A 15,188-nucleotide genomic window follows, 5' to 3' on the forward strand; every position below is an offset into this window, starting at 1 on the left:
TAGTTAAGCGCAAGCTTAATTGAAAACTACAGGATTAATCAAGAGAACCCTTTGGCCTGTTGTTTGACATTGCTTTTCAAGTCCCCATTCTGATGCTGCTAATCAGCTAGTCTCCAATACATTGCATCTCTTACCAATTTACTCTTTTATGGCCTGTGCTTTGTCAGTATAAAAAAGAATCACTTCTACTAATAAAAATAATAAGACAAGATGAGGATCATGTTTGTACAATTAGTCATATTAGGAAACTAATAAAAAAAATTTACATTCAGAGTTAATGCAAAATTGAATATCTCAGGAGGAAGCCATTTTGTCAGCCACAGCCGCTTGGGAGCAAAGTTGGATTTAGGGGCATTAGAGTACTGTACATTTTCCTCTTTCCACCCAAGGGTTGCTTTTCATCAGCTCTGGATTCAGAAATGGGTCTTCTGGAATGCTATCTTCTATCCACTTCATCAACCTACAGAGAAGAGGGGAGAGGCGGGGTGGTTAAATGGCTCTGGGCGTTTCTCATTTGTCTTATTCTGGCTGAAGTGGAGCTAGAAGATTTCTTTTCATTGTTACACAGTAATGAGATTTAGCGTTTCCATGGCATCGCCCAGCCATCCCATCCTGTCAGGTAGGTAAAATAATAGCATCCTCAAAAGACAAGGGGGCCAAGCAATTGCCCAAGGCTACATGTAGTCAGGAGTGCGACTGAAGAGAACCCAGCAGTCCCACCATCTCTAACGCTAAACCCTCAACGTCCAGACTCTGGGTTTCCCAGTGCTGTGGGGTTGCAGCCATCGGAGTGAGCTACATTGGCTGCAGGGCACAGCATTGTTCAGAGTGGTGACGAAGCCCGATGAGCTGTTCTGTGGTGAGGGGAGCAGGACGACTAGCAGGGGAGCAGTGGCTCCTGCATTTATTTGGCTCTTTAATTTTGTCCGTCCCTCGCACCTAGTCTCAGCAGGCCACCTTTGGGATGGCTGAGTGGGTGAGAAGCCACCGGGTTCAGCCCACTTGCCACTCGCTCTCCTTTCTTTTGTCCAGCCTTCTCACTACTCTTCTCTCACTTTTCGGTGTATTTTCCCTTTCATGTGTCTTGCTGACTATTCCCCATCCCTCTCCTTATTCCCCCCCACTTACTCAAAGCGTGTAGACGGTTGGAGGCAGAGGACAGAGACATGAGCCTGGGCATCTGAGCTGTTTCCAGAGCCAGATCTGAGGGATCACAGGGAGGGAAGGTGGGTGGCTTCCACCCCTTTATTGACAGAAGCAGCAGCGTATCTGCTGTGTGTTTGTGTATGGCTTCCTCCACCCGCAGGGATCAGGCACATGCGTGATGCACACACACTCTGTGCTGATCTGGTGCCTTCATGACTGGAGAAACTGGCATAGCTGCATATGCTACTGGCATAAAAGGTTCTGTTATGCGTTTTACAGGGTTAGCTACCTAGGTACATTATTTGCCTGAGGTCACACATCATCCTGAATGGGCGGCAGGGACAGGCTGTTACAACTGTATATGTTTTTCATGTATAAAGAGCCTTGCATCCCAAAAGATCCTAGAGAGCTTTGCAGCTTTAAACTCGTTGCAGCACCAACATAACTTGCCATACAAATAATAATGCTACCTGATGTATGGCCTATACAAAATCTGAATATTTTTAAAAATCGGCTCCCTCCTCTCAGCTGCTGACTTCATCCTTTTTTTGTCTCTTTAAAAGTTGCTACCTTGAGCAGACTGATTTGGGGAGTCATCTTAAGTTGTGGTGGTGTCCCTGACGTCCTACCAGGAGACCCTGGTCACGGGTAACTGGAGAAGACAAATGAGCAGCTAATTTTTCAGCTACTTTGTTTCCAGATGGAGAGTCCTCAACTACATCACAGCGTGGGTCACATTTTAATAACGTGATTGTCTCTCGGACATCTCATTCCCTTTCATGATTGCGTGGACCTACGTTCCCCTGCCATTCACGATCACCTCACAACTCCAGGCTACAGTGATTATATGGGAAAATAACAGCAGTGAAGCATTTAAGGTCCTCCAAATTTCTGCTAATGTGAATTAGCAGCAGAAAATGAGGAGTCAACATCATGTGGCCTGTCGACCTTCTGCAGACCACAGCTTGAGAACCTCTGTTTTAAAACTCCTTAGCTTTGCACTGTGTCCATTCACACAGGCAATCGGTTACCCATCCAGGAGGTTAATTTTTTTTTAATACGAGCAGGTGTATTCTAAAGCTTGGAAGGTCACTGCCCAGAGTGTGAAACACAAAGGTTAAGCATACAGCACAGATTGGGGCTGAATGTCTTTATCACCAAGATGTGGAGGAGCTTTTAACACCACAATGCATTTTAATGAGCATCTCTCTTATTTCTTTTATCCCGCAGGAAACCGCTGGCCTCTGCTAGATTTGCCATCCTCCTCCCAGAATGCATCATTTGGTGACGCCATTGTTACCAGAACCATCAGTTTCACCTGATATTCATGACCGTCTGGAATGCTGCATTCTGGAGCACAGTTGGAAGGTTTTAGAGACTAATCAAACTACTAATCAGAGTATTTCTGGAATCTGTATTTCTCCCTCCACAGCCTGGTGAGGAAAAGTATTCAGTACACAGGGCTGGGCTCGCTTCAGATTTTGCCACGGCTTTGTAGCTCACGTTTGAAAGCAGCTATTGTTAAACTTGTGAGCACTGTCTCTGCAGCCATTAGGCAGTGATTATCCCATGGCCAGCACCCCCGGCACGGAATGTTGCAGTCAGAACGGGGCCCGGTGTGCGAGTTTGGATTGCAGCCCTTTGTCTTTAAACATGTGCTGGCGATACCAATTTGAGCAGGGCCCGGTAAGCATGCACCGTCCATGAACCCGCTGCTGCATCTCTTCCAGTGCATCTCTCCCTTTTGTTCCAGACCTGCCCCCTGCACAAACATCCAGCAAAGCACCTGAATTCTAACTTCCAGCCCCCACTGTTATTCCAGGCCTGAGACAGACAGTTATGTGCTGTTACAGCCACTTCTGGGGTGGGGATTTGGGGCCTACACCAGCCAACTCGCATTCGGAGGTGAGCGAGTGTTTGACATTAGTACCTCACTCACCATCCCTGTATTCTTGTGGAAACAACACTCTGGGCTCCACGTGCAATAGCCATTCTCAGAAACAAGCACTTTAAAGGGCCCCAAAGTTTCTACGACAAATTTATTCATCCCACAAAGACCAGGCTTCGCTTTTTTCTTTTGCAGATGAGTTTCTAGGGTAGGTTTCACTATATTCTTAAATTGATTGTTAATGTGTATTGTGCTAGTGCTGAGGAGCGCCAGTCCAAGGACCATGTGCTAGGTGCTGTACAAACACAACATAAAAGACGGTCCCTGCCCCAGATAACTTAGTCTAAGACGAGAAAACAGATGGCTGCAGACAGGTGGGGGAGTACGAGGAAACCGTGAGACAATATTGGTCAATGTGATGGGCAGTGAGCGCAAAACACCGGTTGCCTAACGACTGTAACATCCATTGTATGCTTCACAGCAGAGAAGAGTTTTAAGGGGGGAGCTGAAGGACAGTGAGATGGCTTGGTGACTGGAGAACTGGAAGGATTGTGGTGTCAGAAGCACGTAGGAAGTGAGTAACCAGGCAAGATTATGATTGTGTGGACTTTCAAATCCCTGCTAACAATTTAGTCCCCGCCCCCTCTACACTTCAGCTAGAGGTTGCAGTGTTGCCGGCTCTCGATATTTGGTATTCTGTTTTTAAAGCCCCCCAGACTCAGGTGATTATGTGCGAATTACAGCTTTCAATAAACACACAACCCCCATAGTAGTTCAGAAACCTGATGGCAAATAAAAAGAGCCCAGCGTTTATTATTTTTCTCATTTTTTGGGCAGGCTTCATGTTTGAGGACTTGGAGCTGCTGATGTTACAGATGAGAGATTTCTCAGCATCCCTCTGTGGGGAGCAATCTCAAAGCCCGAAGGGGTGGGAGCTTTCTGTGGGGCAGAGGATGAGGCAAAGGCAGCTGCATCTGATGCTATGGGAACATCAATCTGGGAGCAGTCAGGAGAGGGGGATAGGTCAGTGGTTTGAGCATTAGCCTGCTAAACCCAGGATGGTTAGTTCAATCCTTGAGGGGGCCACTTAGGGGTCTGGGGTAAAATCATCAATCCTTGGTCCTGCTAGTAAAGGTAGGGGGCTGGACTCAACTCAATGACCTTTCAGGGTACCTTCCAGTTCTATGAGATAGGTATATCTCCATATATTTATATTTATTTATTACTTCTGTTATCTAGATAGGTCTTGGATTGGATTTTTAGAGCTCCCAGGGATTAAATGAACAGTGCACAGCTCCTTTCTCAAGAGAATTTGCACAACACTACTCCAAAGATTTAAACTTAACAAAGTCATTCAGTCATATGAATTTTTCCAGAAGCCGGGAGAAGTGCCTAGAATAGAATAGGTCCTGCCGCGTGCGCTATGGAGTTGTCCCCAATGCACTCAGTTTGCACCTGAAGGTGCAGATTTTCAAAGGTAGATGCAAGTTCAGTGGCAGCTCCCTCACCCTCGCCTTGCACCAGCAGACGCCTGCCTTTACACACGTATTTGGCACAAGTGTTGCCAAGCGACTCTGTTGTACATGCACTGATCCAGGCTGTGGGTGCGGAGAGGGGAAGTGATGTTACTAGGTGCACCTCCAGCGTGGATCTGCAGCCCCACTGAGTGGTGTGGGGTGCATGACCATCATTAAATATGGACTAAAGCAGGAACCCTGCAAGCTACCACCACCTCAAGGGCAGGTCACCGAAGGGGAAGGGTCCTTTCCTTTCTAACCCGGGAGGAAGAACTGAGAAACAGCTGATCCAACCCAATCATGCCTAAAACAGAGCTAAATTAAAGTTAGGTGCAGACACATGTTCACCTAGTGTTACCCTTATCCTGGGCAAATCTTTCCTGCTGGCCTGGAACCCCAGTGCTTAGGTTTCCTGGAAGACTGGACACACAGCCCACTTCTCTCTATGTATCAGTGCTTAGATCCTATGACAATAAAGGGTGCTGGAGAAAACTGGCCATGCTGAATGCTTTTGGCTCTGCGGTCCTCCCTCAGTATCGGTGGTGCTGCTGGTTGTATAGCCAAGGTTAGGAATTTAAGCCTAGATTCTCTGAGGTAATTAGGTGCTTAACGGCAATTGCTTTCAAAGGTCCTAAGTACTTTGGAGAATCTGGGCCCAAGTATTCTTGATGCTGATTTATTTCTGGCAAAGGGCGCTGGAGACGAGACCCTAGAATCTGCCGTCCTATTCAGGGCCAGCAGCAGGGCCCACGTCTCACAGGGCCTGGCAATGCACCTCACTCCTCCCAATCATGCGAAGCACCTAGAGGGGTTTTCCTGTCTCAATAGCTATCTCATCCTCAGCCTTTCTGCTGAGGCTGCTGACAAAAAAGCAAGATCCCGAGCTGGTGCATATCAGCCTGGCTCCATTGACCTGACCAGTTTATATCCATGTGGTCCAAACTGCCTGTTAGTGGCCTGTTTGAGATGAGGGCGTATAGCCCCTAGGCCTTGGTCTGCGATCCACCACTTCATTCCATGTGGGCTACTGAACAGCCACCAGAAGCGGCCGGGGAAAACATTGACTCACTCAGGTATTGTTTTAGAAGACATTTCCCTCTTGTAAGCCAGTTGGTATTTCAGGCTGTCTACTTCCTTCTTCCACTGTGGGAGGTCCCATTCATCCATGGTGGCAGGTCTTAGCGAACGTCCTTCTTAATATGGAAGCAACCTGGATTGAAAAACAAAGACAAGTTTGCGCTCGTTAACACTCCCAAAGCCCGTTCCTCCTCAGGTGCGTTTGTTGTAGCTCATTCCCTTCCGCTCTAGCCCTTCCTGACTGAACACGTCAGTGTTGGATGGCCTTTGGAAATAAGCTTTCCTGCAGGCGTCTCTCTTCACTGGAAAAGAGTGAAAAGACCCCTGGCATTCGCAGATCAAGTGACTTGTCGAGAACGCGTCAAGGCTCTTGGTGCAGCCCACCCCTTTGCCTGGGGCCTGTTGGGTGTAATGGGCATGACGGTTACCCGGTGATGGTGGCTCCACACGTAGCCCTGCCATAAGAGTTCGAACAAAATGAACTCACAGCCTGGGACTTAGGATCTGCTGATGCAGAATCCCCACTTCTGCATATTCACTGTGCGTGTGCCACGGACTCGGGCTGTCATCACCAGTGGGGGTTGCAAATGGTCAGCAAGGTCATGCCAAGAAGCTGAGCTTTGGCTACCCTTCATCGTGGTCCCTGGCACTGACCCCAAATCTGCTCCTGCCATAGCTGTTAGATGTCCTTTACCAGGGGCTTATTGTTTGCAGTTCCTTCACTGCCACCCACCCCCGCACCAAACGTGGGAGAAGACCGCCTCATAGGCCAGAGTCACACCATAGTTTGATCGCTGTTGCCCTTCGCTCTTCTTTCTGTGATGCAACTGCGTCCTACTAGGGGTCCCTCCTGGGCATCAAGGGTCCTTCCCATGGCTGCTGCTCAGTCTGAGGCTACCGCTAAGGAACTAGGTCTGGCTGGTGTGTTCATCTGAAAGTAGTTCTCCCCTGTGTTGTTCCCCCTCCCCTCTGCAATTTGCATAGTGCATCATACAGCATTATCATTTGACTAACAAATCCTTTTGAGTGCTTCATGGGGCGGGAGAGCCGGCAGCTGTTCCTGAACGATGGAAATGAAGGATTTAGCCTTGATGTAAATATCTGCCTTTGAGGAGGAGTCTAACAGTGGGCTAAGCTCCAAAGTGGGTCGAACCCATGGTACTTGCTAACCACAGCCCTTTTGTTCCAAATCCTGCCTTCCCTGTGTGAAACCAGGCCCAGATCCTGCTGACTGAGAATCTCCTGGCATGGCGTGTCTCAAGGTCAGAGAAGATCCAAGTGTACTTGTCTCAGGCATTAGCACAACACTTACAAGTGGCATGTGAATATAAGCAGCCTGGGATTCAGATGGGGAGAGGCGAAGGGTTCACGAAAAGAGATGCAACAAGTGACTTCTAAGGGAGACAAACCAAACACAATTCTTACTGAATGATCCTGGGGAAGGTTTCTTTTTGAACACCTGAGAGAGACCCACTAATGTTCTGATTTGGACAAGTTGCTGGTGCCACATATGTAGATACCTGTTAAGTCTGGATATGAGAGGGAAGACAACCTTCATGTGAGGGGCTTTCAGACAGCTGGGGAGAGGCCCTGGGTCAGAGGAAAGAATGCTGGCTCAATCTTCAAGCCAAGATTGAGATTCCCTTTGCACAGGGCTTATCTGCCAGTGGACACAGAGGAGGTCCAACCACCAGCGACAGCATAAGCCATTCTAACAGCTGGGTGTTGGCAAACACAGCTGAGCACAGCTTCCTATTGTCTAATCTCTAACCAAGCAGGTAGGCTGGAGGAAGGATAGTCCCATGGATAGGGGGTTAGGCCGGGGCTTATGCCTTGTTCTGCCTCAGAGTTCCTGTGTCACTTTGGCCCAGGCCCTCAAAGGTATTTGAACACGTATCACCCATTAATTTCAATGGGAGTGGGGGCTCTTAAATACCTTCCTGGATCTGGGTCCTTGTCTCTCGGGGGCCTGATTCCAATACGGAGGCGGAACCATCGAGTTTGTTGCTCTAAACCATAGCGGGTGGGTTAGTTTGCTGTCTGCCTCACCTAGAGTTCTCCTGCTGTGTCACAAGCCCTGAGGCCCTTTCGAAGCCTCAGAGGGGAAAAAGCATTGCTTTCCTGCAGCGCACGCAAGGGATAGATAGTTCAGAGCTTCCTCCTGGATCTAACAGGACTTTAAGGGCCAGATTCTGGTATCCTTAGCCTGAACCAAACAGCCTCACTGAAGTCAGTGGGACTTCTGATGGAGTAAGGTGCTATTCAGCACAAGTAAGGATAGTGGAATCTGGCCTGCTGTTGCAAAGAGAGAGAGAGAGAGTGTGTGTGTTCTGATACAAATCAAATCCTTCCAAGCCAATACCAAACAGCCACCAGCTGAGAACAACTTTGTCTAACACTAGCCAAGCCTGAGTCCCAGCCAGTGAACTAAAAGTCCCTTAACAAATACCAATTTCCTGAGTCATCTTGTTCACGCTCCCCCTCACCAGCTCGTTCCAAATCCAGTTCCCATTTCCTCCTTCCACCTCGAAATGAAAGGTTCCAGAAGCTGCTGGGGAATCCAGACTCCGGGATACCTGTAGAGGCACAATTTCGGGGGACTGAGGCCCAGCCTCCCCGTTCACAGGTGCAATCTGTGCCTGCAGCATTGAACGCGCAGGCACTAAATGGAATATTTGCCCTTCTCCCTGCAGTGGGTAGAGGTGCAGACAACCAGAGCTGCTCCTGCAAGTCAATTCTAAATACAACATTGCAGGTACAAAGTGCACCTGCCTGGGAAGACGCTGCCCTTCTCACAATCCGGCCCTTACTGTAAAGAGCGTCTGTCCCACTGCCCGCTGGCTATTGCATTTGTCTCCGCATCGCAATAGCAGCCCCACACCTACCTTTGCACAGGTCCTAATCCACCGAAGTCAGAGCTAAGCAGTGGCATAAATAACACAACAGCTGCTCATTTTATAGTGTGGGCTAGCAGGTTTTGTGCTTTGCATACACTGCCAGAGGCATTAGCTTTCAAATAAGTAACCGGGAGAAGCAGGTCAGCTTTGATTGCGATTTAGATTCTGTGATGCCCTTAGGTGGAGCGTGGCACACAACCACTTGGACACTCTAAACGCAGCATGTTTGAGGGCCGGGGAATACATTATCTGTGCTGAAAGGTTGTCACAAGGGTGAGCAGATGGGACACAGTGCCTGAGACAACGTTTGCCTTCACTAAGAAGTCATTGACCCTTGCACAACATGGGGGCGGGGGAGAGGGGGAGAAGGGCGGAGATCAAGCCAACACCCATGAAGACAATGAATTACTCCTGTTTTACACAGATGTAAGAGAGATCGGAGTCAGGGCTGTGGTTTGGTTTGGGGTTGATATATATTGAGGGTTCCCTGCAGGCTCTTGCAGTTGGGTTCACAGGCTTGACAGGGCCTGGCAGGATTGTCCCCCACTGAGCAGCATAGTGACCTGTCTCAGGGTGATCCCTGCCACCTGAACATCCAGCGCTGGTCAGGTTTCAAACATCTACTGCCCCTTGCCAGCCAACACCAATTGACATGTGCTTAATGGTGGGCAGTGATAGATTGGAGAGGCTAAGCAAATGGGAAGGACGGCGAAGAGGAAGATAATTTAAAGGAGAGGGAGGAAGGGAAACAATCACCGAAAATAGAAACGGGGGGGGGAAGGAAGAAACATCAGAGCTGAAAGCCAAAGGAAATGTACACTGCACTGTCTGGCTCTGCTCGCATGCTGCAGCTGGCACCTCTAGCTCTTTGAGGAAGGAAGTAATATCCTCCCTATTTCACAGCGGGGGAAACCGAGGCACGGAGCATTGACATGGCCTAAGGTTACACAGCAAATCCATAACAGAGTCCAGTTGAGACCCTGGAAGTCCTGGCGCCAAATGCCACAATGAGTCCATGATAAGCAAAGCTGTTTCACGTCTGAGGAAGGGGCCAGAAGACGTGAAAGCTGCTAACTTTTCTTTGGGGAAGGCCCCTCTGTCTAACACCTCAGCCCCAATGGCTGGTTGTCCCTAGAGGGTCCCTGCTGCACTTTGCTGTCAAACCGAGCTGCACTGGTCAAGGGCGGGGGCAGGGTGGTACCCGTCCAGTTCGATCTCCCCTCGTCTTGATGTGTCTTTCTGGGCAGCCTCCAGCAGTGCGTGGAAAGCAGCATGTAATGCAGAACCAGGCAGCACTGCAAGAAACCATTCATGCTGCTAGAGCAGGCGGGCACTTGGGCAGCAAAGCCTCCGACGCCAGTTCCAATAATCCATTTCGGGGGGAATTGCGGAGATCTCACACACACCCTGGGGCTAAGAGAGTGTTGGGATGCAGGCACCTTAAAGGCGAGTGAGCCGCTGGCCTGCGAGGTGGTAGCGGGCAGGAAGGACTTCATCAGAGCGGGGTTTTGGAGGTAGTCAGACCCATCAGCTCCATTCCGCTCCTCCTCTAACCCGAGGCAGCCCTGGTGCCCAGTCATATTTGTGCATCGGCCTCTGGTCTGCTTTGAAACCCAGCCACTTGTATGTGGCACTTGGCCCCAAAGACCTAAAGCAACCTAAAGCACAGAGGCTACCTTCCTTGTCACACTGTTCAGCCCACCCACTGCATTCTCTAGGGGGGCAGCCATGGCCTTTGGGAGTGGGGTCGTCAGTCTTAGTTGGGCTGCATGGATGCAGTGGCATGAGGTGTGCGCTTATCCCGTGTGTGTGAGAGAGAGAGAGAGAGAGAGAGACACACACACACACACGCACACACACTCTTACTTTCTCCCCACATCTATCTGCCAGCTGCCCCTGACCGCTCAACGCCACACACGCTCACCCCGTACAGCCAGAAGGTGAGCGCAGCAATGAACTTAGCCTCAGAGTCTCACTTATAATATTTGACGGCTGTTTTGGCCCTGAGACTGACTTTGATGCACAAGACAAGGTGGGTGAGGTAACCACTTTTATTGGACCAACTTCTGTGGGCAAGCGACACAAGCTTTTGGGCGTACACAGCTCTTCTCGCTGATCACGTTCATCTACCGTGCCAGCAAACGCCAACAGTCCCTTCAAAAACATCCACCAGCCTCAGGGATCCCAGCAGAGCTTCACCAAGAGGCCGCACACAGCTAACTTTAAACACACACCCCCCTCATCCCATCCCCCAAACGAGCTTCCCCGGCTAAATGGCGAGAAGGCCCCTGCTTTTTAAAAAAAAATGGCAATGCAGCGTGACCGAGACTGAGACGCTAGCCCCAGACAGCAGCTGCAAGGGGCCGCTTGTGCGTGGCGATTCCCATCTCCCTAGACATTTTCCTCAAGCTGCAGCCGCAAGCTCCCCTCAGGTGCCAGCGAGCAGGCGATGTGTGTCTCTGCTGTTGTTACAAAGAGATGCAGGCAAATCCATAGCAAGGCGGCTTTGATTTAATCTCTCACCCAGCTTCCCCTGGAGGGAGTGTGTGTGTGTGTGGGGGGGGGGGGGGAATAATTCCTCCCCATCTTCCCTCCCCTGCCAAAGCCTTTGTAGTTTGCTTTTCAAATAAACACATCAAATCAGCCACCTACCTTGTAAGAAAATGCGTAACCAGGAGGGGAAAAAGTACAGGTCCCTCCTGGAGGATGCGTCCTCCGCTGGCTCGGCGAGACTCAGTGGCCTTTTACCAGAACGGATCCAGCTAAAGCTCTCTTCCCTGTTAACAATCGCAAATCCTCAGCATAATCTATTAATGTACAGCCAGGCCAGCTGCCTCAGACACAGCGCCGAGCGGGATAATGAGACTGTCTTTTCCCCACCCCACCCCACCCCAGAGGATTTGGCTGGCTAACGGTTTGGTACTGAGCTAAGCTGAGCGTGAGCAAGTCTGTGTCCCTGGCGCCCGTTCTGATCACTCCAATGCCCTCTGTGCGGGATAACGGGTTCTGCAGAAAGGCCTTGGATGCTGCTGGCTCATTAGTTCTTGACCAGGCTTTTTTCTACTGACAGTAACCGCTAATGGTTGGATACCATAGTTACCTTTGCCTAAAGACTGGTGCCTTAATTGTCTCCCTAAGGGAGCAGAGAACCCAAGAGCTGCTTGAGAGAATAACATGGTGTAATATAGGCGGGACTGTAGCGCTCAGACACAGTGATCATTCCTCAGGCTTTGCTGGAGACGTTGCACAAGATTTCCTGGTTAGTATTTGCTGAGTTATTAAACAAAAAATAATCTAGTCCCACTGCCAGCTTTTCCACGGTGCCCTTCACGCAACTGGTGCAAGAGATGTCGTTCTGGCTCAGCAGCAGGTCTGTGCTTATTGCTGGCACCACCGTGAAGCCGAGTGGGCCACAGTGCCAGCAGAATGAAATGGCTACACTACATGTTTTAAACCTATTAAAATGAGACGCGGATTAAAAATATTAAAAAAATATGCAACCCTCCTCTGAAAATCCCGGTAGCTAAACTGCTAAGAATTAAAGTAACTAACATGGCCACTGTTTTAATTACCGTGAAACAAAAATTGAAATAATCCCATCCAGCTAAATGGAGCAGCACAGTCATGTAAGAAGTGTGAATGTCTGGTATTGATGCGCTAGGCCAGGGGTGGCCAACCTGAGCCGGAGAAGGAGCCAGAATGTACCAATGTACATTGCCGAAGAGCCACAGTGCTAGATCAGCAGCGCCCCCCGCCCATCAGATCCCCCCCTGCCCCCCCGCTCCCAGCGCCTTCCACCCACTGATCAGCTGTTTTGTGGCATGCAGGAGGCCCTGGGGGGAGGGGGAAGACCGAGGGCACAGCAGGCTCAGGGGAGGGGGCAGGAAAGGTGGAGTGGGGGTAGGGCCTGGGGCAGAACCAGGGGTTGAGCAGTGAGCACCACCCGGCATACTGGAAAGTTGGCACCTGTAGCTCCAGCCCCAGAGTTGGTGCCTATACAAGGCAGGGCCGGCTCTAACTTTTTTGCCGCCCCAAGTAAAAAAGAAGAGCGCCACCGTCGTACCCCCCCTGCGAGTGCCACCGAACCCCCCCGTCCCCGAGCACCACAGTGCCTGAAGCCCTGCCCCTGAGTGCTGTGCAAGCCCCCCAGAGCACCACACTGCCCGAAGCCCCACCCGTGAGTGCTGTGCAAGCCCCCCCGAGCACCACACTGCCCGAAGCCCTGCCCCTGAGTGCTGTGCAAGCCCCCCCGAGCACCACACTGCCCGAAGCCCCGCCCCTGAGTGCTGTGCAAGCCCCCCCGAGCACCACACTGCCAGAAGCCCCCCCGAGTGCTGCGCAAGCCCCCACCCCCCCCAAGCGCCGTGCTGCCCGAAGCCCTCACCCCTCTGAGCACCATGCTGCCCAAGCACTGCCCTGCCCAAAGACCCCGCCCCTCCAAACGCCACTCCGTGCAAGCCCCCCCAGCACTGCGCTGCCCGAAGCCCCCACCCCCTACTCCAAGCACATTGCCATGCAAGCCCCCGCTCCCCCAAGCACCATGCTGCCTGAAGCCCCCACCCCCTACTCCAAGCACCGTGCCATGCAAGCCCCCACTCCCCTGAGCACCATGCTGCCTGAAGCCCCCACCCCCTACTCCAAGCACCATACCATGCAAGCCCCCGCTCCCCCAAGCACCATGCTGCCCGAAGCCCCCACCACCTACTCCGAGCACCGTGCCATGCAAGCCCCTGCCCCCCCAAGCACCATGCTGCCCGAAGCCCCCACCACCTACTCCGAGCACCGTGCCATGCAAGCCCCTGCCCCCCCTGAGCACCATGCTGCCCGAAGCCCCCACCACCTACTCCGAGCGCCGTGCCATGCAAGCCCCCGCTCCCCCAAGCACCATGCTGCCCGAAGCCCCCACCCTCTACTTCGAGCGCCGTGCCATGCAAGCCCCCGCTCCCCTGAGCACCGTGCTGCCCGAAACCCCCGCTCCCCCGAGCGCCACGCTGCCCTAAGCCCCTGCCCTCCCTCCAAGTGCCACACTGCCCAAAGCACCACCCCCCTGAGCGCCACGCCGCTGAAACAAAAAAAACCCTCTAGCACTGCCCCAAAGAAGAAAAACCAAAAAACCAAGCGCCGCCCACCCCAAAGGTGCCGCCCCAAGCACATGCTTGGTCGGCTGATGCTTGGAGCTGGCCCTGATACAAGGAGCTGCATATTAACTTCTGAAGAGCCACATGTGGCTCTGGAGCCACCGACTGGCCACCCCTGCACGATGGTCTAGAATAGATGACTGGGATTTGAGCCTTCTGGGTTCGCTGCTGCGTGCTGGAAGAGAGTCCAGGCTAGTAGCTAGCACTAGGGTGTCCTCTTTACCCCAGTGCAGGTCACTTCCCCTCTTCAGGTTCCCAGCTGTAAAGCAGGGCTCTTTACCAACCTCCCAGGGGTGTTACAAGTCATAATTCACTCAGGGGGTTGTTTGTTTGTTTACACGCTTGGAGATTTTTGGGTGTAAGTTGCAGTAGAGCCGATAACATTAATGACATTGAAAGCCTGGGCTGAAAGCTGCTCCACCAGGGCCCCGTATCATATGACGCTAGTGTCGTTCTTTCGCTCCCTTTCCGTGCTATGACAGCGGCCTGAGTTCTCAGGACACCAGCTGAGCTCACGAGTGTGTTTTTGGCTAGACTCAGTAGCGTTTTCACAGTTACCGTCTGGGCCATCTCACCACTGTGGCCAGTGGCCAGGCCCAGGCAGTGAGCAAGCCAGCGGCTAGGAGCAGATTAAAACATTCATTATCATGCAGTTAGCGCACACCTGCTTCATTAGACACACAAACTGCATTCAGCTGCAACATAACAGTGGTCATGAACCAAGCACAAAATACATCCCGGCATGTACACATTCAGTACCCTACTCCTAGCACATAGTACATACGGTAAGTGTATGATTATAGGGAATTACCCCTTGTCTCAGCCATTTGTATTATGGGCCAGGCTGGCAGCTGCTGCTTGTTAGTAAGGTTGCCTGATATGACCTGTTACACCACCATGTTTTCAGTTACTTAAAACGTTGCCAAATTTTACCAGTTTGGGAGGAAATGTTGTCATGCTGGCTGGCCTGGGTTTCTGCCTCAGGCTGAATTGTTTTGCAAAAGTTCAGCCCAAATGGTCCAGATGTTTCCAGGATGGAGGCAAGTGAAAAACACATCGTTTTGCCCCTGTTTAAAAAAAAAAATCCTTTGAAAAGTTCTAGTGCACCCATGCTGTGGCACAAGGACTACTTAGTTGTAACTTAACAGAGCTTCGCAGCTAAACACAGAAGATTCGGTCCGGGGCTGAGCAGGACTTTCCCGGCCTTTGCAGCGCTGGGTGGCTGTGGGCCAAGCCAAGGTTGGGCACCGAACTGGAGAGCAGGGCCTGTGTCGCTGACGTGCACTGGGCTTCCCTCTGCTGACGCCCAGCGTGTTCAGGAGAAAGCTGCCTGATTTGCACACAGAGCCAGTCGGCAAGGGCGACGGGGCGGAATGCGATTGTAACAGGGAGCCTGGGGTGGGCTGCAGGGGAAGACTGCACTCTCATTAATGGCTCTGGACTGTTTTCCAGCAGCCCGTGCTTTCTCGTCAAGGGCGAACCATTTCCAGCTCCAAATCAATATGAGCGCCAGGGTAGCTGCTGC

At 51.4% G+C, this 15,188-nt stretch overlaps 1 protein-coding gene across 1 annotated transcript; it reads right to left on the minus strand.

Moving 5' to 3' along the window:
• Positions 1–109: 109 nt before the first annotated feature.
• GNG13 (G protein subunit gamma 13) lies at positions 110–11,343 on the minus strand. Its single transcript, XM_050967327.1, has 3 exons — positions 11,178–11,343; positions 5,621–5,761; positions 110–460 (listed from the first exon to the last, which is right to left on the minus strand). The coding sequence occupies exons 2-3, from the start codon at positions 5,716–5,718 to the stop codon at positions 355–357; spliced, it is 204 nt and encodes a 67-aa protein (XP_050823284.1). The 5' UTR covers positions 5,719–5,761; positions 11,178–11,343; the 3' UTR covers positions 110–354.
• Between the last annotated feature and the right edge of the window lie 3,845 nt (positions 11,344–15,188).

This window comes from Gopherus flavomarginatus, chromosome 9 (genome assembly GCF_025201925.1).
Source record: "Gopherus flavomarginatus isolate rGopFla2 chromosome 9, rGopFla2.mat.asm, whole genome shotgun sequence".
NCBI classification, from domain to species: Eukaryota; Metazoa; Chordata; order Testudines; family Testudinidae; genus Gopherus; species Gopherus flavomarginatus.

Excerpts from the sequence above, each read along its gene's own strand:
- GNG13 (XM_050967327.1), bottom strand. The coding sequence starts at position 5,718 with ATGGATGAATGGGACCTCCCACAGTGGAAGAAGGAAGTAGACAGCCTG. Across the intron at positions 461-5,620 it reads TCTTCTAAAACAATACCTGA|GTTGATGAAGTGGATAGAAG; the intron begins GTGAGTCAATGT and ends TCTTCTCTGTAG.